The 27,252-nt window shown below is 35.2% G+C and overlaps 1 protein-coding gene across 2 annotated transcripts in view; it reads left to right on the forward strand.

Moving 5' to 3' along the window:
- LOC131150665 (uncharacterized) overlaps positions 1 to 22,975 on the forward strand; it is a 35,594-nt gene extending 12,619 nt beyond the window's left edge. For both annotated transcript variants that reach the window (XM_058101523.1, XM_058101534.1), the window contains exons 4-6: positions 3,790 to 3,855; positions 22,148 to 22,226; positions 22,481 to 22,975. In XM_058101523.1, the coding sequence (XP_057957506.1) occupies positions 3,790 to 3,855; positions 22,148 to 22,213 (132 nt within the window). In that variant the 3' untranslated portion in view covers positions 22,214 to 22,226; positions 22,481 to 22,975. The remainder of the gene's footprint in view (positions 1 to 3,789; positions 3,856 to 22,147; positions 22,227 to 22,480) is intronic.
- Positions 22,976 to 27,252: the final 4,277 nt, after the last annotated feature.

The following is a 27,252-nucleotide window of genomic DNA, read 5'->3' on the forward strand; positions in this document are numbered from 1 at the left end:
AGCTTTTTCTCCTACAAATTATTCAATTCCATTGTTCGTCTTTAATTTTTTTTCAAATATTACAAAACTATCAGTGCATTAATTATATTTCCTAAAAATACATATCTATTTTAATCATTTTAAATACTTTTAGGCACCTTCAACTCTTTTATCGAACACTCAAAGCCAGCCTTTTCTTTCTAACAGCTCCTTTTTCAACCGCCCCGGGGGGGGGGGGGGGGGGTGGGGGAACATTTTTAAAACAATTTAAAAAAACTCCCTTTTATCAGTCCCTTTTTAAAAGGTACTTTAAAAAGCCACAGGGGGGCGAAACTAAGCCTAAGTCCCTAAACCTAAAATAATCTAAAGAAATACTAAGCCATAAAAGGTAAAAAAAAAGAAGGAAAGAAGCATAACTGGAAAGGGAAGGACCGAAGGAGAAGTGGACTCTGGAGGAGTCTTGAAGACCACAGAGGAGCTAGCGAGCTGCTGCACTGCCACTCTGCTGAACAGCTGAGAAGGTTCGAACGAGGGCTTAGAGTGCTCTAGGGGTAAGATTGAAGCCTCCGAACTCAATTTCTTCCCAAAATAATCAGAGATGGCTGGAGATTTGCAAGGAAATTGGGGAAACAGAGGTGGGGAAGTGCTGGCCCTGCTGGAAACCAAAGGGTTCTTTTTCTCCTTCAGCTTCAAGCAGCAAATTAAAGGTAACATTCTCTGTTTTGAAGCTTTGGACTAGAAGATCTAGTGAGGACAAGTGGTTGGGAGAGGTAGAAGGAAGGGAATCATGAGAAACATGCAGGAATTGGAGAGATACGAGGCCAAAACTCACTGTTGGCGGAGTAACGGTGCATAACAGACCATAACAGGACTGTAACAGCTGTTGCAGACTGGTATGGATGCGTAACGGCTGTTACGGCTGTGAGTTTAACCCTCGCTGCAATAGGCTGTAATGGTTTTGCTAGCTCAAAATCCCGTTACACTACGTAACGATCGTTATTTAAAACCTTGGTAACCTCCTTTGCGCATGTATGACTGCTCCCTACGATTGGCTGGGGTAGAGGCAGCATCTTCTCTCTTTTATGGGAAGATGTAATGAGTAGTTTAGAGAGTTATGTGTGGATCTCTTCAAAATGAGGTTTGAACATATTGCTAAATTTAGCCTAGCCTAGCTTCCATTTGGGACTCTTAGCAAATTTTTTTAGGCCATTGCATGTGAGGTGAAGACCAAGATTCCAAGATGTTGCTTTTGTTAGCGGATTAACTACATCTGCAAGAACGCTGACTTTGATACCAAATGAGAAGGCCCTAGGATTCTATAATAGAGAAATTGGGAAATAGAATGAAAGGAAAATAGAAAGAGAAGCTGATGACGTCGGGGGGATCTACCTCGAAATTAGCCAAAGGCTATGAATTATGTTACTTCTTGCATGAAAAAGCCTTGTATGGTTACATATGTATAGGGTAGGGAACCCTACTTTTATTAGGAAAATGTAAAATATCCCAATCCAAGTCCTTAATGGACTCAATCCTAATTGATTTGGGAATCCTAACACATTAAATAAAAATCCCAACATTAAATAGAATCCAAATATTTAATAGAATCCCAATTGATTTGGGAACAATAACACATTAATTAGATATTCCAATTGATTTGGGAAACATAACGTTAAATAGAAAATCCCAACCTATTTGGGAATCCTAACACATTAATTAGAAATTCCAATTTGTTTGGGAATCCTAACAAGCTCTTCTTACCCTGGTTTCAAATTTTCAAGTAGAACAACTTGGCTTTCTTTGACACGTCTTCGACATACAACATCAAAGCAAAGAATTGTTTTTCATACTTTTCTACTGTCTTAGTGTGTTAAAATCTCGCAATGTGTTGAGCATTGTGCTCAACATTCTCAAGAAAGAACTAAGTCTTAAGCTCTCTACTCAAGTCTTGTCAAGTATCAAAATTGTACATTAAATGTTCTAAACTTCATTGTACTTGGTGTGCCTCCCCTTGATATCCCTGCTCAAGTACATAGTAGCCATGTATACTTTTACCTCCTCCAAGTTGACCCTAATCACAAGAAAGTGTTGTTCCATGTCAAACAAGAATTTCTCCACTTCCTTAGCTTCAAGGGCACTACTGAATGCTCTTGGTTTTGGTACCCTTGCTTTGCTGTATTCTACCCTCCTATTCTACCCTTATTATGATGTAGAGATTCCACTATCCCACGGAAATTTTTTGAACGGTTTGTCAGTGGAATCTTCTTGTTTTTGGGATCCCTCCAATGCATCACTAGAGTCTATTAGTTGGCTACCTCCTCTAGCGCATTGAGTATCTCCTTATTATTGTGTGGAGTGGTTGTCTCATTGATGCTTCGCACAAAATCAGAATTTTAAGGCAATCGAATGACAAATCAATAGACCAAGTGATGTAGGAGAAGAGGCAAGACCTTGGGAAGGTTCTTGTTGGAGATTAATTGAGAAGAATTGGACAAGGTTGTGTTTAATTAATTTAGTTTACTATGTAGTCTAGCAGGAAAAAAGTTTGTTATGTATAGTTTAATAGTATAGGATTATGTATATTGAGGGGCTTGCTTGTTATTTGTGTATTTAGGGCTTTGTTTGTAATTTCATATTGTTTGTAAGGGTATATGTGTTATTTCATGCATTAGAGGCTTTCTTATAAATAATGTGTGAAAGCTATGTTGTAAGTAGGTTGATGATTTTGAATTTGAAGTGATCGCAAGTCTCCCCTTGTCTCTCCCCTCTTCCCCTTTCTTCCTCTATTCAATTCCTTCTCATCTCTCCTATGGTTGCGAATCCTTGATGCTGTCCACCGAGCTTTGGTACCAACTCTTAGAGGCCTTATACTCCACATCGTGTGAAAGGACATGCGACACTAGTTGTAGTATACTAGTGTAACTAGTTAAAACAAACCGCAAACTCAATGTGAACACATTCATAGGCAATACAAAATATGTGATAAGCAATAAAAAAACATGCGTAAACGCATTTGTCGAGTGGTAGACAATAAAGCAACGTAATTCATCCTAATATACAGATAAGCGATGTGTTTAATGAGGGAGTCAGGTAGGATACACATGTTTACATTAGCTAGTGCATTATACAAATATTAATGAACATTTTCCCTCCTCTAAAGTTTTCTATGCAATTCTAGTCTAGCACAAGGAAACATCAACATGCATGAGCAATCTTTTTTTTTTTTTTTTTCTTGGGGTGCTATACAAAATGACAGAACTCTACACTAATATTTGCATGATGATTACAACACAAAAAAAGTGGTCATAGGCAAGCATATGGCCCTAAACAAGCTTGGGTCGCAACACTATTCTTTGGAGGCTTTCTTGATGGTCGATTTTAGAGATTTTGGCAGGTGTAAAAATGTAAGAATTTTGTGGTGGGGTTCTAGTTTGTGCTGTTATTTGGGCTATTTGGCTAGACAGTTGGATAGAAATGCTTAAATTTTTTTGAGATTGTCTCTCTTTTATGGAGTTGATTTAGGACAGGACTGTGTTTCTAGTATCCATGTGGGTGTTCATTATGTATTGTTTTTGCAGTTGGTTTTTCTGACATTTAATTTGATTTGTTGATTCTTTGGACTTAGTTTGGGGTTTCTCTTTTGTATTCTTCATTTTATTTTTCTTTTTTCTTTTGAGAAATCCTCATCCTCTTCGTACATTCTTTTCTCTTAATACTGTTCTTTTTCTATAAAAAATTATCTATTTTTATGTCTATTTTGATTTGTTAATTTGGACGAAGTGATGCTGAATTTTCATGGTTTATGGTTTGTAGGTGGAAGAAGAAATGATGATGCGCAAGTTTTATGAACTTATGTCAACTCAGGGTCAGACTATTAAGGTAAGCTAATCCTTGAGAGTATGCCGGATATCCAAACTATTATGATCTTGAGTATTCAATTAACTATTCTTTATGGGACTGCTGGTAAATTGTGATTTTGTGCATTAATCTAATCAAGCTAATGTAATTAGGGGTGCACAAAAATTACCGAAACCGAACCAAAATCAAAAGCGGTTTGGTTTTTCGGTTCTTGGTTTCGTTTCAAAAGATAACCGAACTGAAAAAACCGAAAAATCGATTTAAATAAAAAATAAATATATATATTAATATAATTACTTAATGTGTATATCATATATCCGGTTGGGGAGTGGGGGACTAGGTATGGGTGTACAAAATTTTAAAATGATTATTTTTAATATTGTATATATGTGTACTGTAAAATATATTATTTCTTTAATTATATATTTGAATTTTCTTAAAACTTTATTTAATGAATTAATTTTTTTTTACTTTAAATTTGGTTTGTTGACCTTACTCAAGTATAAGGAAGGAGTGGGAAAGGGATTTATGCAAGATGCATGACTCAAAATTCTCATTTTGGTGATGTGGGACAAGTGTAGTGGAGTGGAAGTTGGGTTGGGGACTTGGCTTGGGGGAACCTTTGTCCCACATTAGTTCAAGGAAGAATAGAAGCTCCCTTCCTGCCTATATAAAAGCCCATCTAGCCTTCCTACCATTGTGTCACGAGCTAAGCTTGTTCAGGGCATTATGCTTGCCTGTGACCGCTTCTCTCGTGTGCTTGGGATGGGTTTCCATCATGTAAATACTAGTGTAGGGTTATTTTCTACTAGTAGTGTCTTTGTATGCCAAATAAGACAGTATGACTCCTTGGTCACTTTGATGTTTCCTAGTGGCAGGATTATAATTACATAAAAACCTCTTTATGGGAGGGTGAGTGTTCATCAGTCATTGTAAAACTCACTAGCTATTGTCAACGTGTTTAGCCTACTTGCCTCCCTCGCTAAACACACAATGTCAACGGAGGTGTTGTTAATGAATTACGTTTGCTTCAATGTTTACTGCTTGCTTGCCACGACTTTCATGAATTGATTACTGTTTCCGCTACTATTTGAATGAATGTTAATGAAAGTGCTTCGTGGATGAATGTTGGTAAACGATAGGCTAACTAGTTAAGCAAGAGTGCTTTAGCTAGCACCGCACGACCCTTCACAAGGGTGTGAAAATAGTCAGACCGTGACACATTGCATTGAGTAAAGCCCTTCATTCTAGTTGTGTGGGTGGGCTACCCTTGGGCCTTGTCTACGTTCAGAAGGGCTTGATTTATGTTTGGGCTCTTTTGGGCTTGGAAATCTTTTTTATTTTTATTTAAAATATAAATTTTATATTAAAAACCGAGTGAAACCAAACCGAACCGTAAAAAATTGGTTTACAGTTACACTAAACCTTTGGTGTACGGTTTGGTTTCAGTTTTAGATTTTGAGAGCCGATTTTTTTGGGTTTGGTTATCAGTTTTGGTCAAAACCAAACTGATAAGAACCGAGTACACTCAAAATGTAATATTGGAACCCTAATATCCAGTACAAACATATTTTCTATTTATTTAATGGTTGTGCCATCTTTTAGCCTTCAAATTTGTAATGATAGGTAGTCTTGGTTTAATTTTAGTATCAAATTACTAATTTTAGAATCATTGATAGCTACTATCGGGAAGGACGTCAAAATCCCTGTAATATCAATGTTGTAATGTGTGTCCTTTGTAATGAAAAATGTCTATCACTGGTGTTGGGATGGTTTAGAGTTATCATATAATTTTTACAAAAGAATTTACATTCTAGGTCACTCTGCATGATGCTGTAGATTTGTTTTACATTCTTGTTTGGTTGGTTTAAATCACATGAGAAGTGTTGTGTAAAACATAATAATGATTGTGGTTAGTCTTATTAACAGTGCATAAAAGGAGAGTATGTAGCTTTGCCATCTTTTGCAGCAGATGGCGATGAAAAGTGCTGGACTGAAAAAAGTGTATAATTTATAAGTGCTGATAATAAGTGCTAAACTTGAGAAGTGCTGAAAGTCATTAAGTATTGTTTGATTGTGTCTAAAAATAAGTGTTCATTATTAGCTTATGTTAATAATAATATTATTAATTTAATTAAAAAATTTTAATTAGTACTTCTAATTAGTATAATTCATCATTATTATTTCATAATCAGCAATAACATATTGTAATACATAATGAAGCAACATATAATCATTAGCTTTCGTTAATCATAAATTGCCACTCTGCGTGAACAATACCACTTTTAAGCATGTTTCTTTGCTTCTCAAAGTCCACTAAAAAAATTTGTTCTTTTTCGGCACTATTATTGATAAGCACTTTTTCGGAAACATGCCAAACTGCAACTTTTTGCACAAGAACTTATTTTAAATTTTTAAGTGCTATAAGCACTTTTTTTAGTCTTGCCAAACATTATCTTGGTGTGCAATTATTATTTCAGAATTTTGGCCTTTTTTTTTGGCCTGTAACTAGTTAAATTGAACACTGATTTTCTTGTTATGTTTTAGCTACTTAGGTCCTTAGTCTTTCATTCAAAAAATTTTAAGAGGGAAATATGAGATTGTAAACATAAAATATATCCTATGACCAGCCTACCATAGTGAAGTTTCAAAATTTGCATTTATCTTTCTATTATAGTTTAAGGAATGTGGTATGCTTTGTGTGACAGTCCTGCATTTTTGTAATTGTGACACATGTCAAATTGCTTTTTGGACAACCTTGGATGGTGAAACTGCTCATTTAGGAAGCGTTATGGGATGAACTTTGGTTAACATAGATTCAATTATGGAAGTGTCATAGGACATTTTTGAATGTCATTGTGATGTTGTGGTGGACTGGATAGTTGAAATGCTGGCATCTAGAGCTATGATGTATGATCATTAGACCCATGATTGGTCACTTGTATGCGAATGAGAATGCTTCAAAGAGATTACTTTTGGGGGAACACCATGTGATTGGCCTATCTCCCATGTTATCCTCTTGGATACTAAGCACCCTTAGGAGTGCTCGTGGGCGAACTCAAACATCCTCAAGGGTTGTCTTGGGCTTTCATGTGGGATTGGGAACATCATGGACCACTCATTGGAGAATGAAGTCATGTGATACTCTCAACTAAGAAGTTGAGACGACCCTTGGGTATACTCTCAAATGGAGTTGTCTCATACTTGTTTGGACTATTAAGGATATTGAAGCTTTATATATTAGACTTGGGTATTGTATGCACTCACTTAGCTTCGGTTAGTGGTAGGTAAGTGGCAAGTGCTTTTACATGAGGATTGTGTTGTGGGGATCGGAGTTACACTCGGTGCTGGTGAAATGTGAGTTTAACACCCTTACTATTCAAATCATGGTTCCTCCATGTCAATCTCAACAATGGTATTAAATAACGGCCGTTACGTAACGGAAAAATAGCTGGCCGATACCGTTATAGGCTGCCATTAGCGGCGAGCAGGAAATTCACGTGGGTAACGCCCGTTACGGAAATGTAACGGCCCATAACGGCCGTTACACTTACGTTACAGCACGTAACATCTGTTACGACATGTTACGGCCGGCAGCCCCCTTCCAGCGTACCTTATCTCCTCAAATCTGCTCCATTTGTGTGTCTCTCCTTCATCTGATCGCGTCATTTGAAGCCTCTGAAGAACCGAAGAGCCGAGCCTTTGAACCCTTAGATCTGTTGTCTGAGCTCCCTCTTCACTCGAATCACTCTTCGAGTCTTCGTCTGCTTCCTTCGTACAACTTCGATCTACTGATTTGAAGCTTTGAAATTCCTAAAATCCCCAAAATCAGCTTCGTCTCCCTCAATCCTTCTCCTTCGTCATTCATCTGATCATCTCCCTCGGGCCTTTGTCTCCTTTAGTCCTTCGTCTGATCGTCTCTCTTGCAGGCAGCAGGCTGGCAGGTTACAGCTTCTGTGGGAGTCGGGTGTGCCGTGTGGGTAAGAGTAAGACACTAAGACGGTAAGTTGCTTCTAGCCTTCTTCCTTAATCATTTTGTTTTATAAGTTCAATATATACTTTATATAAATTGTAAAATTTAGTTTGTTTTAAATTTCAATTTGTTTAATTAGCATTAAAATTCTAAATTTCAATTTATTTAATTAGCATATAAGTTGTAAATTTCAGTTATAAATTTAGCTTGTTTTATAATTTCAATTTATACTTTATATAAATTATAAATTTCAGTTTATTTAATTAGTATATAAACTGTAAATTTTAGTTTGTTTTATAATTTCACTATTTCAGTTTATAAATATAGTTTATTTATTATTTATTAGAATATAAATTAACAATTGTAAATTAGTAATGATTATTTAAGTAGAATTTATTAATTAAAATAAAAAATTAGTATAAAGTTTTTAAAATATAAAATTTATAGACTTAAACTCTTAGAGAGTTAGAACCTTGACAATTAATAATTTAATATTAGATCTACAATTTATACTAAATTCTAATTTGTACATAACTAGTCAAGTCTCAACTCTTAAGTGACTCAAGTTCTAGTATATTACCATTTAAATAATTAAATTGTAAGATTTACAATTCCATATTCATTTTGTTAAATTGTAAATTTTAATATAAATTATTGTATTATATATGTATAAATCAACTAAAATTTTTAATATTTAGTAACTTGAAGTTTAAATTTAATCCATCATTTATGTAATATTGTTATGTAATTAACTAATTAATTTATTATGTACCATTTTTATTCCATCATCTCATGGTGAGTCCTCTTCTACAAACTACCCAAAGCCTGCCCCAGCCCCAACTTATGGACATTATTCAGGATATGTTCAAGGAGGAGATTATGCACCTTCTATATCATTTGAATTTTCACCACCAATACATTTTGAGGAGCAATGAAATGACGCAAACTTGAGTTTATTCAGCTATATATTTCCACAAGGATGGGGAGATAATTTTTAATCCCAATCTCGAGATACAGATGCAAATTATGAAGGTCCCACGTCATTCTTTTTGGTGGTGGCATGTGTTATGTTATAAATTTGTAATATTGTATTAATATATTTTCAACTATTTATTGATATTTGATACCAATCACTTTTCAAATTCATGTATGTGTATTGTGTATATTGAATTTTGAGTCTATTGACTCATTTTTAGTAACTTTATGTGTTTAATTAATTGATTTTTTATTTTAATTGCATTTTTACATATTTTTACTCATTAAACTAATATAAACTATAAATTTATTTTTATTTTTTTGTAAATAGCGCACTAAAATTAATATAAAAATCATAATGCCTATTAAAAAACATTTGTAGGTTGAATGAAGGCCTTCAAAATTCATTAAAAATCATGTATTAATGAATTTCATGCTTATTTTTCGATTTTGGCATGGTTGTGCGTGCATGAAAATTCATGACTGTTACGCCCGCTTCCTGTTACGTAACACCCGCGCCTCCTGCGTCCCGCGACACCCACGACCGTTACGCGATGTTACCCGTAACCGCGATTTCGAACCATGATCTCAACTAATACATTGTCGTGCCATGGGACTTGACCATTGAAGTGGACATTGGAATGCTTCCATAGATGAGGATGAGTATGACTGGATAGGACTTTGTATAATCTTGTTGCCACATGGGCACGACTCCATCACATTTTTTAGGCAGAATAAGGCAGGCATGATTCCTTGTGGTCTGGGGAAATTATCATCGCGTGATAGTTGGTATCAAAGCAGGTTTCTCTATTGAGGGTTGAAATGAGATTGATATTGCGGGCTTCAACCCACTTGTGAGAGTTCAATATGTGACTTTGAGTGGGGCGACAATCAATCTACTTTTGAATGGGTGTTGGTCTCTCTCCCCTATTGTCATTTGACTTCTAGGTTGATTAGGCAAAAGTGGGCCTTGAGCACACTTTTGTGAAAATTAGGATGCTTGATTGTATCCTATACGCTGAGGTGAGGATGAGGGTTGACTTCTGGTAAATCAAATAACGAAAATACCCATAACCGATTAAGGCCACACTATAGGATTCCTCTTATTCAGTTGGCACTTGAACTCGAATGACTATTTGCGAAGACTCTGTGGTGTCCTTGTTTTATAGGATAGAAGTGATATTATTGGATCTAATGGAAGATGATGGTTGTAGGAGATGCTAAGGGGCATTTCACTGAATTTGGGAAGTTCAAAGCCTCAGAGTGAGATGAAATTCTTGGATCTATGGGAAAGAAAGAGTTGTGAAAGCATTGGACTGATAATCCCCAAGCCACGTAAGTGTGGCTCTATGGTGGTCAAAGCGGTGATGAAAACCCAGTGGGCTATGGACTCAATTGGAATTGTGTATGTTGCTTAGAGGACATTGTTGGAACCCTAAGAGGTCTTTATGATTTGAATTTCGATGGGAATGTAGTTGATGATCGCATTTATGGAATTGATGGTTGAGCGCTTTTGGTCGTTGGCCATTTAGGCTTATCTCTACAAATGCTAGAGGGCATTTGGGATGTGTTTTTCTAGAGGACATTTCAGCCATGCCATTGTGGGTAAGGGGCGTTTTGTGTTTGTTGTTGTTGTGTCGTGTAGGTTACTAACTACACAACATGGCCAAAGGGCAATTCATTCAAATGAAAGCTTGTGTTTAACCATGAGAAAGTTAGAGGGCAATGGTATCGGAAAATTAGCCATGGATAGTGGTTAAGGTTGGTTTAGTAGAGGAAAATTGTGATGTGAATCTAGAATGCCTACTTGGGTTACACTTGAATGCATGGTTTTAAATAACAGTAACGGTCCATGTAATGATAATGGTTACGGACGTTATGTAACGAGTAATGGTCACCACATTCGTGAATTCATTTTTTGCATTAGCAAACTTCTTTAAAACATATAGATTCACATGTTTTGATCCCTAAATCCTCATACTAATGCTTCAAATGATTTTTAGTAAATTTTAATCAATTTAAATATAACATATACTACAAGTATTGGTTGTCATGTTGGTTACTTTAGTTGCTAAGGACAAGAAGAAGCGTGCATTTTCCAATTTTCACTACTTTATTTGTTAATAGTGAACTTCAAACTTTGAAATCACCAATATAAAGAAGTATAAAATATAGAATGCCATTTTTTGTACTTTGTCTTTAATGGAATTTTTGTTATCCAAAAAATAAAATATGGATTGTTCATATGTTAAACAAGAACAAAAATGCATACAATAGAATGTATTTTAGTCTCCAAATTAAGTGTAAGAGAAACAAAAAATAAATTAAATAAAATTGAAAGAACTTAGAAGACAAACATATGTACTTTAATGAAAAGAAAAGTTAGGTTATTTTGATGGTAGTTACTGAAAAAATGCATACTAGATCTCAACGAAAATAAACCCAAAAAAAGATTTTTTTTTTTAATAAAGAAAAAATCTCCAACTAAACAAACCAACTTAAAATTGAATTTCTAAGCTTCAATAAAGGGAAAATATTGGGGAAATGCAAACCAAAAAAAAAAAAAGGTCATTCATAGCCAGCCTGCACTCTACCAGCCCATAATTGTTGTTATAGTTGTGAATCAAAGCATTTTCATATCACTTTGTAACGGTCTCGGTAGCCACCGATATCGTTATGTAACGTCCAATAACAGTCGTTATGATTTTTAAAACTATGCTTGAATGTCAAGGACTTGAAAGATCGACAATGATAATGAGTGATGGTACTCAATGTGGAAACTTTGAGCCTTGAGGGCCCGAGGAAGATTTAGTGGGTATTTTGTGATGGGATTTAAGGTTGAATGATCAACTTTGGAATCAACTAATTCATGAGTATATTGGATCTGCTTCAAGAAACTTGGGATGTGAATCTCAAATTTGGAGATTGGTTGTATTTTGCGAGACTTAAAGGGTGTGCAATCATCTTTGGAGTGGAATGTCGAAAATGAGCTTGGATTTCATATGTGATGTGGTAGCCCAAGATTTGTGAGATTATAAAATTTGGAGAGCCTTCAAGACGTGGAGTTATCCTTGAAGCATTGTAATAGGTATCAATGAATGTAGATTGGGGATGTGACACTTCAACGGTAATGGCGATCTAAATGTGATTATTGGCCTTTACTTTGCTCATTTATGGTTCTATGAAGTCGCCATTAACCTATTATTTGCCTAGGTGTGGTTCACCTAATTACTATCAATTAGTTGGTCTCTAGCTAAACCTAGGATCCAAGGAATTGATAGTCCATGGTCTACGTACTAGAGCCAAGTTCGGGAGTACGGTTATACAAAGAAAGTGTCTAGCACCCCCTTTACACACACATCCTTTCAAATGGTATCATGATAAGTTTGGAATATTCAAACATTAATCAAGCATAGATTTTGATTCTTCGTTTTTCAATTAGGTTACTTCCCTTTTAAGTTTTGTTATGCCCTATGTCCATCGGGTATCCTGTTAGGCTTATAGGGCTTCTCTTACCTCAAGAACCCTAGAAGAGCTTTATCACACTACTTATGAGTTCCATCTTTGGAGCAATTAAATTAGGATTTTTTTTCATATAAAAATCATTTGTTGATAAAGTGACCACACTGATCAAAGAGTATAATAGTGAAAATAAGGAAAGCAAGATATAAATTCAATGCTAACCTAAGCAATAAGGAATGTGCAGTAAAAGTACATAAGGATATTTAAATCAATTGCCAAATGTTGGTATATAGCTAAACAAGGGAAGTGCAATAACTAATGAAAATAAAACTTCCACTAACCTAAAAAATTCTAGATTTCATCAATACCTTAAGACAAATAACCTCAAACTCTTTGAGGACGAAGGACAATGCTTTTTACTCAATAGCAAGCAATTTTAGTTTGTTTTGTATTTATCAATTTTTATGATTTTTATGAAATTTAAAATAATGAAAATAAGCAAACTAAGATCTATATCAAGTTACCATAATCTTTGGTCCCATTTCTTTAAGGCTAAATACGTTAAATCAGGTCACATGGCTTCAATCAATTATACTCCAACGGGCTCTTGGTTTTGGAAGACAATTTTAAAGGTATTTCCAGAGGTCTATGAGAATGTTTATGTGAAGGTTAGAGAAGGAAAGACTTTTTTTTGGTTTGATAAGTGGTTGAGCAGTGGTCCCTTTGCGGAGTGTTCTTACACGGTCCAGCATCTTGAGCTTAAGATTCAAGACTATTGGGAGTATGAGAATTGGGATATTGATATGCTGAAAGATTTGGTAGGGGTCCCAAAAACGAATGAGATTTTGTTGTCTATAAAGCACAAATCAAGGCCTGATGTGTTTGTTTGGAAGCCTTCCATAAATGGAAAATTTTTAACTGCCTCGGCTTGGGAAGTGATAAGAATTAAAGGGGAGCAGTACCGGTGGATGGAGTGGGTCTGGCATAATCTACTCCCTAAGAAAGTTTCGATGTGTATGTGGAAAGCCATGTTCCAATGTCTTCTTGTAGATGAGAGAGTGCGGGAGGTGAAAGTTGATATGGTCTCATGTTGCAACTGCTGCGTGGATAAAAAAGAGGAATCTCTCAATCATATTTTGAGTACGGGATCCATCACAAATATGTTTTGGAAGAGAGCAGCGTCTGTCTTGTGAATTCTAAATTTTGATGATGAACCTTGGAGGGTGAAAATTAGCAGATGATTCAGATGTGCTAAAAAATCAACCTAAAAAGGTACGATCATCGGTTTGTTACCTACTATAATTTCTTGGAGACAATGGCTCAAACGTTGTAAAGCCTGCATGGAAGATAAGTATGAGTCAGGGATTGCTGTTGGGTTATCGGTGAAGTTTTGCCTCGCAAAAATTGCAGAAGGCATGAAGGGTTCTCTGTCCTCTATTGATAAGAATTTATTGGAAGAGTTCCAAGTGAAAACGATAACACCGAAAGTTAGAACTCCTCGAAAAGTAGTCTGGGAAAAGCCTCCTATAGGTTGGTTGAAGCTAAAATATAAATGACTCTTGTAGAGGAAATCCGGGTTCTTGTGGTGATATCATCCGCGATCTGCGACTCATCAGGTAATATTAAGGCCGCTTTCTCTGATAAATTCGAGTCAGGTACTAATAATGGAGCGGAGTTGTAGGCTCTAACTAGTGGTGTTCGATTCTGTAAAGAGTTGGGATATCAAAATATTTGTATTGAAAGCAACTCGGAATAGGTGGGTGGATTAAATCACATTTGGAATTTGCTCTTCTTGGTACTTATGGGACTTTTGAGAGTGTTAAAGGAGGAGTTACAAGGCCTTTAGTTCTCTACAAAACACCAATTTAGAGAAGGTAATCAGGTGGTGGATTACTTGACTCGTCAAGGCGAATGAGGCAACACGAGGAAATATTTTGTAGGTGATGAGCTACCAAGTAAAATGAGAGGTCTAATTCATATGGATAAGATGAGTATTCCAAGCCTTCGTATTTAATTGTCATCATTTAGTTCTCCTATGTTTTCCTCGGGTTTTTTTTTTTTGCAGGTATTTGACATCACTTTACAGGTAATTTGTTTTGTTTGTTTTGATTACTTTTGGGCTTGTTTAGTTGGTTTTTGGTACGGGTTTTTTGTTTAGTTGGTTTGTTTCTTTTCCGCCATAAGTGAGGGCGATCAATAAATTTGGGGTTTTCGTTAAAAAAAAAGAGTTACCATAATATAAAGGGGGCTACTACATAAAGTCAAAATACAAGCTTCCTAAATCACAAGATTCTAATCTTACTAAAATAGGAAAGGAAAAAAGAAAGGAAATATAATAAAATCAACTCTTTATTTACAAAAAGAAAACTTTTCTTCTTGATTTTTTTATTTCTTTTATTGCAAGTAGAAAAACTTAATGTTAAAATACACAAGAAAACCCTAAAACCTAAAAATCAACCATGGAATTGTTATAGTAATTTGCTTCAATTTTTAATATTTTTTTCATTTTTTATTTATAAAAAATAAGTGTATAAAAAAAGCCATAATAGTAGAAAATAACACAACAACAACAAAACCAAGCCTTAGTCCCACTAAGTGGGGTTGACTATATGAATCATTTTCCGCCAAATTATGCGATCATGGACCATTTCTTTTGATAGATTCAAGGATATTAAATCCTTACTCATTATCTCCTCCTAAGTTATTTTAGGTCTACTCCTACTCCTACTGCCCCCTCTCCCCCAACAATAACTAATTCCCTCTTTCTCACAGGTGCACTATGTGGCCTATGTTGCAAGTGTCCATACCATCTGAGTCGTCCCTCCCAACAATAACTAATTCCCTTTTTTTATTTTTTTTATTTTTTTTTTATAAAAAATTAGTGTACAAAAAAAGCCATAATAATAGAAAATAACACAACAACAACAAAACCAAGCCTTAGTCCCACTAAGTGGGGTTGACTATATGAATCATTTTCCGCCAAATTATGCGATCATGGACCATTTCTTTTGATAGATTCAAGGATATTAAATCCTTACTCATTATCTCCTCCTAAATTATTTTAGGTCTACTCCTACCCCTACTGCCTCCCCCCCCCCCCCCCCCAAACAATAACTAATTCCCTCTTTCTCACAGGTGCACTATGTGGCCTATGTTGCAAGCGTCCATACCATCTGAGTCGTCCCTCCCTTATCTTATCTTCTATAGGAGCTACACCTAACTTACCACAAATATGTTTATTCCTTAATTTATCTTTCAATGTTATACCACTCATCCATCTAAGTTTTCTCATCTCGGCAACTTTTACTTTTTGGATATTATGTTTCTTTGTCGCTCAACATTCCGATCCATATAACATAGTTGGTCTTATAGCTGTCCTATAAAACTTCCCTTTCAATTATAAGGGTATTCTATGATCACATAGTACACTTGAAGTACTTCTCCATTTTACCCAACCTGCTTTAACTCTATGCATTACATCATCTTCAATTTCTCCTTCAGCTTGCATAATAGATCCAAGGTATCAAAATCTACAAGTGCTATTTATTTCTTCATCATCAAGTTTAACTTTGTCTCCAATATTCCTCCTATTATTACTAAAATTACATTTTATATATTCTGTTTTATTTCTACTTATCTTAAAGCGTCTAGATTTCAAAGCTTCTCTCCATAATTCTAACTCAGCCTCTACTCCGTCTCTAGTTTCGTCAATTTATACAATATCATCTGCAAACAACATACACCATGGAACCTCCTTTTGAATACTCCTAGTCAATTGGTCCATCACTAAAGCAAAAAAATAAGGACTTAAAGCAGATCCTTGATATACGCCTATGGTAATTGGAAATTCTCTAGTTTCTCCATCTATAGTCCTTACACTAGTCATTACTCCATCGTACATATCCTTAATGACATTAGTATACCTACAACATACACCTTTTTTTTCTAAAACCCACCATAGAACTTCTCTAGGTATCCTATCATATGCTTTCTCAAGGTCAATAAATATCATATGCAATTCCTTCTTCTTTTTCCTAAACTTTTCCATTAATCTTCTTAAAAGATAAATAGCTTCTGTTGTAGATCTCCCTGGCATAAAACCAAATTGGTTTTCTGAGATCTTCGTTTCTAACCTTAATCTTTGTTCAACTATCCTTCCCCGTAGTTTAATTCCACGATAATTATTACAATTTTAAATATCTCCATTTTTGTATATATGTATTAAAGTGCTTTTCCTCCATTCATTTGACATTTTCTTAGTTTTTATAATTGTATTAAATAAATTAGTTAACCATATAATTCCGTCATCACCCAAGCATTTCCAAACTTAATTGGGATGTTATCTGATCCTATAGCTTTCCCATTTTTCATCTTTTTTAGTGCAAACTTAACTTCGTTAACTCTAATTTTGCGAATAAATCTTATATTTTTAATCTTTTCCTCATTTGACAATTTTAAGTTTAAACCTTCTATTTGGTTTTTCGTTAAACAACTTACTAAAGTAACTTCGCCATCTTTCTTTAATATCTTTGTTATAAACCAAGACAATATCATCCTCACTTTTTATATATTTTACATTTCCTAAGTCCTTATTCTTCCTTTATCTAGCTTTAGTAAGCTTAAATATATCTCTGTCTCCTTCTTTTGTACCCAATCTATCATACAAACTATTAAAAGATCTATAATTAGTTTCACTAACGGCCCTTTTTGCATCTTTTCTTGCATCCTTACATTTTTCAAAGTTATCTCTATTTTTACATTTTTGCCATGTTTTATACCAAATCCCACCACCAACTCTCTTTGCTATTCAAGAATCTTCTCCTTGATTTACCTAAAATCTCTTTTACTATCTTTTTAATAGAGCTAGCTAATATATTCCAAAGAGTATTTGTATCTATCCCATCCTTTATGGTCCAATCCCCATCTTTGATCATTTTATCTTTAAATTTTATTATATTTTTTCCTTTTAGGTTCCACTATCTAGTTCTCCTATACTGGTTTATTTTATCTTTTTTCTTCTATTTTTTAATACATATATCTAACACTAAAACTTTATGTTGTGTGATTAGGCTTTCACCTGAAATAACTTTACAATCCTTGCATGATAAATGATCTACCCTCCTAGTTAAAAAAAAATTTATTTGACTTCTATTTTGTCTACTTTTAAAGGTTATTAAATGTTCTTCTCTCTTCTTAAAGTATTCATTATACTAAAATCATATGACATAGCAAAGTCTAAGATCATCTCCTTAGACTCATTTTTGTCTCCATATCCATATCCTTTATGTATCCTCTCATAATTTTTATTATCTCTTCCAACGTGTCCATTCAGATCTCCTCCTCTAAATATTTTCTCAGTCCCTGGTATGCCTTGTATAATACTATCCATATCTTCCCAAAATTGTCTCGTAAGATTTTTTGCTAAGTCAACTTAAGGAGCATAAGCACTAATGATATTTTTTATTTCTTGTCCTAATACCATCTTGATTTTTATAATTCTATCCCTTGCTCTAGTTACATCCACAACGCTATCTTTTAAGTATTTGTCTATAAAAATGCCTACTCCATTCTTATGTTTTTTTTTTTCTAGTGTACCAAAGTTTAAATCCTGATTTATCGATCTCTCTAGTTTTCTCCCCCACCCACTTAGTTTCTTGAAGGCAAATTATATTAATTCTTCTTCTAATCATTGTATCCACAATTTCCATGCTTTTACTCGTAAGTGTCCCTATATTCCAAGTTGTTTATCTAATCTTAGTTTCTTGAACTAACGTCTTTACTTGCCTACGTCCAAAATGATGTAGGAACCCTCGCATATTTGACACCGTACTTGGGCGCCGACACGGCGCGTCGCTTCGGGGCGACGACCTAGCCCACCCGCGCCCACTTTTCGCTACACTTGGGTGGTTCAAGTGCAACGCGTCGCTCATAGGGGACGCTCCAGAAAATATTCGATAAGGATTCATATCATAATGACTTGACAAATTTTACGCTGGGTATCAGCTACCTAATGCAACCCTCATCCTTTACTCGGGATTGGGACCGACTGTGTGTGAAAGAATTAGGACATTAAGTGCATCACAAGCAGAGTTATAATAATAGAAAATAGATTTTTAAAATTATTTTTTGGTTTTTTTTACCATTTTTATTTTAAAAATATTTATAAAATAATAAATAAATAAAATAATAAAAAAATAGATTTTTTAATGAAAAAATTGACCAATCCAGCTTTGTTCCTCTTTTTTCTAAAACCCTAATATGAATCATTCTCTTTAAAACACTCTTTTTCTCTCTTCGATTCAAGATTTTAACACAATAACAAGAGATATATATATAAAATAGAACACAAAAGTGCAAATAGTCCTTTCTTCATTGGGTTCTAGTCTTGTTTCTTGCATTTATTGTGCAGTGTTTTAAAAATTATTGTGTTCCCTATCATGGGTGTTATTTATCGTGTGCTCCCACGTGCTGCTAGGCTGCACAACTGGGGGAGTTTTAAAGCTTGATATATATTGTTGGTGTTCCCCATGGGTGTTATTTATCGTGTGTTTCCACGTGCTGCCGGGCTGCACATCCGGGGGAGTTTTAAAGCTTGATATATATTGTTGGCCCACAACTTAAAAGCTTTAGCTTTTTGGTAAATAGTCCTTTTTTCATTCATGCACACAATTTCAATCAAACCGTGGAGAGATTATGGGCTAGTCTTCATATTGACATTCAAAAACTTCCAAGAATATGCCCTAGTGTTCAATATTCACACTAATCCTTTGCACTTAACAAGCTAAAATCCATAAACATCAACAGAAGATTAAAAAGATCATACCTTGTGTTCTCCTTCAAGAATAAGAAAATCTATAAAATCCAATAAAATTTAGAAGGACAAGAAATAATATAATATTCTTCTCTTGAATCTTCTTGTACACACACCTCCTTGTTTTTTTATTTTTGTAAATCTCTATTCAAACTCTCTACATGAGTCCTTCCACCAATATTGAATGTGTAGTTCCTAGAGTTTCAATTGTCTATCCTCTTCTCTCGCTCTCTTCTAAGCATGAAGCCTTCTCCTCCTCTCTTCATTTGGACGTGTGTCCCCCAAAATTGGAAGTATCTCCCCAAGGGGGTTTTTTTCTTCCCTCCTTGAATGTCCAAAAACCAAAATGCCTCCTTTAGCCTATTTTATAAGGTAAGGACTAGGATTTTGAGCTAAGAACCCAAGCTTTCCCAAATTACCCTCAAAACATGATCTATTTACCAATTTGTCACAATAATGAACCTAGCCCTTGCTTATGTCCACATTCACCTGAAATTAATGGAATTAAATCCAAAATTAGTCCAACTTGGGTCTTCGAAGCTCACAAAAATATATAAACTTTTTATGATTCAAAAATTGGGGTCTGGAATTAGTTCGGACGAAAATGGGTATCAACAATAGGTGTGAGACTTGTTCATGCATTTGGTTTGAGAACCCTCTTAGCAAGTGATGAAACTGTGGAGGGAAAACAATGAAGCTGCCAATATAATCTTAGAAAAATGAGGGTTTCAAAATGAACTCTTTTCAGCAAAAAAGGAAGTTGCATCAACCCCCAAAATATGGTATTAAATGTCCAAAGTAGGTTATAAGTGAATAACACATTTAGAATGGGATTTTGGGGCATGAAGCTCCTTGGGCTGATATGAATATCGATTGATTTCGAGAGTGAAATCTGCTTTGGTAAGGATTTTGCCTCAGCAAATTAGATGACAAATATTCTTCACTCCAGTGAGATCTTGGGCTTTGAGGGACAAGGATGAAATACAGATCCTTATCAAGGATTAGTGAGGTTGAATTCTGAGAGGACTGATTTGTTCCCTTTGGGGAACTTGTGGTAACGGGGATGGTGGATGACCAACTGCTTGGAGCAATGTTTTGGACACACTAGCTTCATTGAGGATCTGGGGATCAGAGTGGTTTTTAGAGAAGATGAGTATCAGTTTTCTTAACCTGGAAAGAAAAGGTTCTGTTCAGGAATGTGTTCAAAAAGGGTCTTTTAATGAGAGCTGGGTTTTGGTCTACTGCTAGAAATGGAGATGAGTCAGCATGCTGCTAGGAGGCAGTATGTTGAAGCTTGATTGTTCTAAAAGTTCTTAATTGGGGCTTGTCAAAGCTTCAACAAAAGACAGCTAGGTGTCAATCAGCTAGGGCTTTTTGATAAGATGGAGTGGGGGAATATGTCACAATCCATCCTACATTCTTGTAATTGTAACACATCTCAAATAGCTTGTTGGCCAACCTTGGATCGTTATGGTGCTCATGTTTAAAGGGTTATGGAATGAACTTTGGTTAACATGGATTCAGTTATGGACGTATTCTGAATGTCATTGTGATGTCTTGGTGGATTTGAACGGTTGTCATGATGGCTTTCCTGGGCTATGATATACAACCATTAAGCCCATGGCTGGTTGCTTCTATCTGAACGAGAATTGTTTTGGAGAGATTACTTTTGGGGGGAACACCAAGTGAGCGGCTTACCTTCCCCCAATATCCTCTTAGAGTTCTAAGTGAACACCTTGAGGAGAGCTTATGGGAGGGTTTCTGTGTGGGATTGGGAGTCCCACGAATGACTCATTAGAGAATGATGTTTTGTGGTACTCTCAGCCCGAAGAATGAGACTTTCACTCATTTTGGCTCTTGGGGTATACTCAGGTGGTGGTCTCATACTCATGTACTATTGAGGGTGTTTATCCTTCATATGTCAGACTCAAGTAGTGTATTTTGTTATTTCCCTTAGCTTAGGCTAGTGATTGGTAAGTGGCAGATGCTTCTACGTGAGGACTCTGCTGTGATGATAAGAGTTATCCTCGGTGCTGGTGGAATGTGAGTTCAACACTGTTACTGTTCGAATCATGGTTTCTCCATTTCAATCTCAGCTGGGATAAGGGTTGTTGTTCCGTGAGGCTCAACTATTGAATTGGACATTGGAGTGTTTCCATGGATGAGGATGAGCACGACTGAACAGGACTTTGTGCAGTCTTATCGCCACACAGGCATGGCATTTTAGGCTAAGACAGGGGTTTTTCCTTGTGGCCTTGGGAATTGCTACCCTGTGACGCATAGTTGCCAAATTTTATTTCATTAGTATTAATTTGTAATAGATATTCCGTACCATTTCAAGAATAATGGTTCGCTCCTTTAGTTGTTGTACATGTAATGTAGTGTACAGGAATTTGAACTATATTTAACTTTAAAAATACTGTTGATTTGCGAACAAGATAAATTTGACACAATCAAATATCAGTCTCTCTGGGCAGTTTGTGGACATGTGTTGTTTGTTTTACAGTTAGTGCAACAATTTTTTTCAGCATTGAAATGGTAAGCTTGAAATAGTACCAGCTGTATGCTATTAAATAAAGAACTTGGGAATGCATTAATTCATGTGAGCAGCAAGTGCCTTTTATGTGTTTCCATAAATCACTCGAATTAGGGTTGGTTCATGCAATGTTATTCCTAGCAATAAAATGGAATGAGATGAAAATGTAATAAAAATTGTAAGGACAAATAAATTTTCAAATAAATTACTCATGCAAAGGTCTATGTAGTTCCATCTAACAGTTAGGAATACATATTCCTATTGTGAAACCTGGGAGTATTCATTCCTTGTACATTTGGATACACAAATTTTTGCATTGTAAGCTATCAAATTCTTGTATGATTGATCATTTTTTTTCTAGGAATAGGCATTCCATGAATGAAGTGCAACCTCAGTGGCCTAAAGTCGCAAAAAAAGACAGTGAAATAAACCTTTTTTATATGTTCTTAAAGTAGATTATTGCATTATTGAATCATTTCGTGTTTGATTGATTGTTCAAAGTTTGCAGCCTCAGTAATTGTGTTTGGCTAGTCTGATGTGATGTACTGTTGTGCAGGACGAAGATGCTGATAAAGTTTTAAATAACGATGGTGAAAATGTGCATTCTGGCGGTGGACAGTAACCTACATGTCAAGGTGGTTAATTTGCCTTTTAAGTCATGAATTAATGAAAATATTGCTTTTGGACATTGTTCGTCAGAGAATTTGTTTTGGCACTGTTTCTACAGATCTTTAATAATTTTGTCTCTATGGTTCTACTGGGTTTTATACCACAATGCTGATCTTTAGGAAGTGATTTGTCTGCCCCTGAACTAATCTGCCCTGGGTCTAAGTTTTAAATGTTTATTTTAGATATTAACCTAACTTTCATGTTGGTCGTGAGCATTTAGAGAAATGAAAATTGTCTGGATGGTGAAGAGACTGAATCAAAGGGAAGAACAAGAACAAGAACGAGACTCACAAGCTTTTATCGGGATGCCTGCTAGAAGTTGCCCCCTCCCTCCCCTCCCCACTCACGCTCTTGTGCTTGTTATTATTGTTATCAGTAATGGCTTTGTATGTGACTTGCAAAATCTGCGCATCTGCTACCTGCACCCACAGAAGCAAGCCATAGACTTCATCTCCTTAATCTCATGGTTGGTATTGGTTTGCCTGCTGAATTACAAATTTCATAAGAACTCAAGGCTACAGGATGTAACAAATTTCAGAACTCAAGGCTACAGGATGTAGGGATTGATGTTAGAAGATTTGAATTGTCTTTTGTTTCTCGTCAGATTTACTTTTATATGTATATGCTTGTATTGAGTTACTAACTGCCATGTTTCTCAAACTCATGTCAGGCACTGCCTTGGTTGAATTGTTGGTAAAAATTTGTTCTGGCTTCAGTAGTCTGGGTTTGCTATTCTTGCATGGCCTTAAAATATATTACTCACTTTTAGTCCTGTTTGTCCGAAGTTGTAGAAATGCCTTGAGCCTAAGGAGCGGAATGTTTGGAGCATGAGTTTAAAGATAGGGATTTGGATGTGTGGATTTACAGGAGTTCATATATTTTATATTGCATTTTGTAGTAGTAGGTGTTTTGTAAGTATAAAATTTGGTCCTTGAATTTGGATTTGTTTTTGTTGCAGTAAAATATAATATTAAATTATATTGAATTTATTTTGAAGTCATTTATTTAAAAAAAAAAAAAATCTAACTTCTAAGATTTCAACTCTTAAATACTATAGACTTTGTTAAGTTCAATAATTTTGTTAGCAAAAAAATCTTTTCAACGTGGCATTTGTAGTGGCTTGATTCCCTCTATCATCACTTGATGGCTTTGGCAATTTTGGTGCAAAGCTAGGATGGAAGGTACGGTGGAGTCAAAGGAGCGTTTCATTTGGTTTTGGATTAGTTGTATTTTGATAGAGTATTTTGTTATGCAATTCGGGTCCGGGGGTTGAGTTATTTGATATTCCTCGATTAGTGTCTCATAGCGTGAGAAGACAGTCTATGGCTGTTTGTGAGAAACCATAAATAGGTTTTGTGAAATTGAATATAGATGGAAGTTGTAGAGGTAATTTAGGTTTGTGTGGGGGAGAAGGTACTATTCAGGATTTCTCAGGCAAACTTAAAGGTGTCTTTTCTTCTTATTTTGGCCAAGGTACGAATAATGAAGCTGAACTTCGTGCAATGCACATTGGGGTGTTATGTAAGGATTTGGGTTTTTATAATATTGTCATTGAATGTGATTCTAAACTGATTGTTGATTGGATCAATAATGATAAATGTACGATGTGGTATTTATGGGATTTTTGAGAGGAGATTGTTTTGGATTTTCAAGGTTTTCAGTTTTCTATTTGTCACATTTATAGAAAGGGTAATCAAGCAGTAGAATACCTTGCATGTCAGGGTGAAGAAGGTATGATATATTAATTTGAGGGGGATGAGCTTCCGAGAAAGTTTAGAGGCATATTGAGATTTGATAGTCTTGGATTCCCTAGCATTAGATGTTAATGTTCTGTCTTTTGTTATTTCTTTTGATTAGTATTATGTAGTTTGCTTGGTTGTTTTGAGTTGAGCTTAATTAGTTTGAGCCGTTTGGTTAGTTTAGTTTTGTATTTTTTTTTTTCGGTTTTTGTTTTTGTTTTTCGTTCTTGTTTTTTTCTGGTTTTTTTTTTGGTTTATTTTTTTGGTTTATGTTTGTGGTTTGTTTTTGGGAGGGTTTTTTATTTAATTAAAATCTCCTAGAGGCTTTGCTTGTAATCATGGTTTTCCTTCACCACAAGTGAGTTTAGTAATAAATTTGGAATGAGACCGCTATGTGAGTGACTATCGACCCTTTCTTAAAAAAAATCTTTAAATATTTTCATTTTTTAAGAACTAAAAACTTCGATTATGATGCACTTATGTACTAATTTTTTCACTCACAGATGATCCCAAGCCTAGATAAAGGAGGATTGTGTTATGTAGATGATAGTTTGCGTAAAACTTGTCAATCTATTATTATATGAATTCTTACTGATTTTTTGTTGCAGCATTCCCTATGAGCGACGTGTTGCATTTATAGCACTTTGGTATAATGAAAAGTGGGCGAGGGTGGATTAGGTCGTTGTCCCGAAGTGACGTGTTATGTAACGTCCAAGTATGCTTTCAAATATGTGAGGATTCTTAAAATCATTTTCGACATGGGTTGGTAAAAAAGGAAAAAAGACTATGATTAGATTACTAACGTGGAATATAGGGATATTTATTGGTAAAAGCATGACAATTGTAGACAATAGGGGTGAGCATAATTTGGAACCAAGTAAATTTGGTCGGTTTAGTTCAGTTAAAAATTTATTTGATTCAGTTCAGTTTTAATTTTTGTTGAATTTCAATTTTTGGTTTTTGATTTTTAGTTTGGTTTTTGGGTTCTCTTAATTCGATTAGTCAGATTAACGAAATAATATAAATTAATAATAAATAATTATATATATTATATATTATATATATATATTAAATTTTTATTTAATTTATATATTTATATATTGAAATATTTAATCAAAATTCAGTTCGGTCGGCTTTGAGTTCGATTAAATATAGAATTTTGGTCTGTTTAGGTAATGAGATTTTCCAACCGAAATTAACTTGAATTAATCAAACTAGTCAAATGCTCATCCCTAGACAATGATTAGAAAAAAGTTACTCTAATTTGCCTTCTAGAAACTAAGTTGGTGGAGAAGAAAGTTAGAGAAATTAATAAATTAGGATTTAAACTTTGGTACACTGAAAGAAAAAAAGGCATAATAATAAGGTTGGAATTATTATATACAAAAACTTAAAAGATAATGGTGTAGATGTCGAAAGAGTAGGATTAGAATTATAAAAATTAAGATGGTTTTAGGCTAAGAGATAATAAATGTAATTAGTGCTTATACTTTTCAATAAGCTTAGCGGAAAATCTTAAGATACAATTTTGGAGGAGGTTTTATCTTTATTGTTGCAGAAAAACTTCGAGGAGGGGTGTATTGGCTATTTTTCTCACCCTTTGGAGGTTCCTCTGATTTTGCATTTACTCTATGCAAATGACATTTTGGTTTTTCTTAAAGGGGAGAAATGATCCATGCGGCTTCTTATTAAAGTTTTGGGTATCTATGAGCAGTGGTTTGGCCAAATGATTAGCAAAGAAAAAACAACTATCTTCTTTTCAAAGAAAATTCCAATGCGGCGGAGGCAGAGTTTAATAAGATTAACGAGATTCGTGGAGGGTATTTTCCCGGTCACTTACTTAGGTGTCCCGCTTGTTTCCGGGCGCTTTATGATTTGATTCTTGGAGCCATTGATTTAAAAATAAAAGTAAGGTGGCAAGGTGGAAGCTAAAGCTGCTCTCGCAAGGTGGTCTTCTAATTCTTTTAAAGCATGTTCTCACTTGTATGACGACTCATTTGTTGGCGGTATTAGACATTCCGAAGGTAGTCTACAAGAAGATGAATTCTATCCTCTCAACTTTCTTTTGGGGTGAGATAAATGAAAAGTCAAAAATGAAGTGGTGCCCGTGGTCTAAACTGTGCAAGCCCACTAATGAGGGTGGATTAAGTGTTCGTGATTTTGGTGAAATTCAAAAATATCTATATATGGAATTTGCATGGAGGCTCATGACTTTAAAAAATCTTTGGACAAAATTCTTTCGTGCTAAATATGTGAAACAAGGACATATCTCCATGGTGGTTTCTAAAGACTCGAGTTCTCGATTTTGGAAATCAGTCATGCGGATCTTACCTCAAGTGACAGAGAATGTGAAGCTGAAAGTAAAGAATGGCAAGGTTTCGTTTTGGTTTGATAATTGGTTGGCTAGTGGCCCGCTTTGTTTGCAATTTAACAATATTCAAAATCCTCTGCTTAATATTGAATATGTGTGGGTGGATGGTGCTTGGGATAGGCAACACTTAGTGAAGTTGGTTGGTAATGACAAAGCCGAAGAAGTCATACAGAATATTACTTGTGGGAGACCAGGTGAGGATATTCTAATTTGGAAACTCAATGATAAATGAAGCTTCACGTCTTCAAGTGCTTGGGATTTAATTAGAGTCAAAGGGCCACATGTAAAGGATGTGGATTGGTTGTGGCACAATCTTTTTCCAAAAAAGGTTAGCTATGTGCTTGGAAAGCTTGTTTTGAAAGATTGTCGGTGGATGAGAAAGTTCAATCCTTGGGTATTGCTCTTGCTTCTCGGTGTAACTGTTGCAATTTGGGGCAAACAGAAACCTTGAATCACGTCCTTTGCTCGAGCAAGATTGCTGGGAAGGTTTGAGATTTTGCCGCTACAACTTTGGGGGTTCCTTGTACGAATGCAGTTTCTTGAATTTGTTGTGTTCAACAATGGTTTACTTACGCTAAGAAATCGAATAAGAGGGGTGTAATCATTGGTATCTTTCTGAGTTTAATAACTTGGAGACTTTGGGTGTGTCGATGTAGAGTTTGAAGGGAAGGAGCTAAGGAATCAGTTGAAGGAGTTCGGTTGGCAATCAAGGTATGACTTAGGAGGATTTTAGAGAATATAATATCAAGCAGATTCCTTTCCACTCAGGGTAGAAAAGTTTTAAGTGCTATTGAGATTCCAATTATCACTCTGAAGGCACGAACTCCTTGTGTTGTTAGCTAGGGGAATCGTCGGGTTGGGTCTGTAAAGTTGAATGTAGAT

This window comes from Malania oleifera, chromosome 1 (genome assembly GCF_029873635.1).
Source record: "Malania oleifera isolate guangnan ecotype guangnan chromosome 1, ASM2987363v1, whole genome shotgun sequence".
NCBI lineage: Eukaryota > Viridiplantae > Streptophyta > Magnoliopsida > Santalales > Ximeniaceae > Malania > Malania oleifera.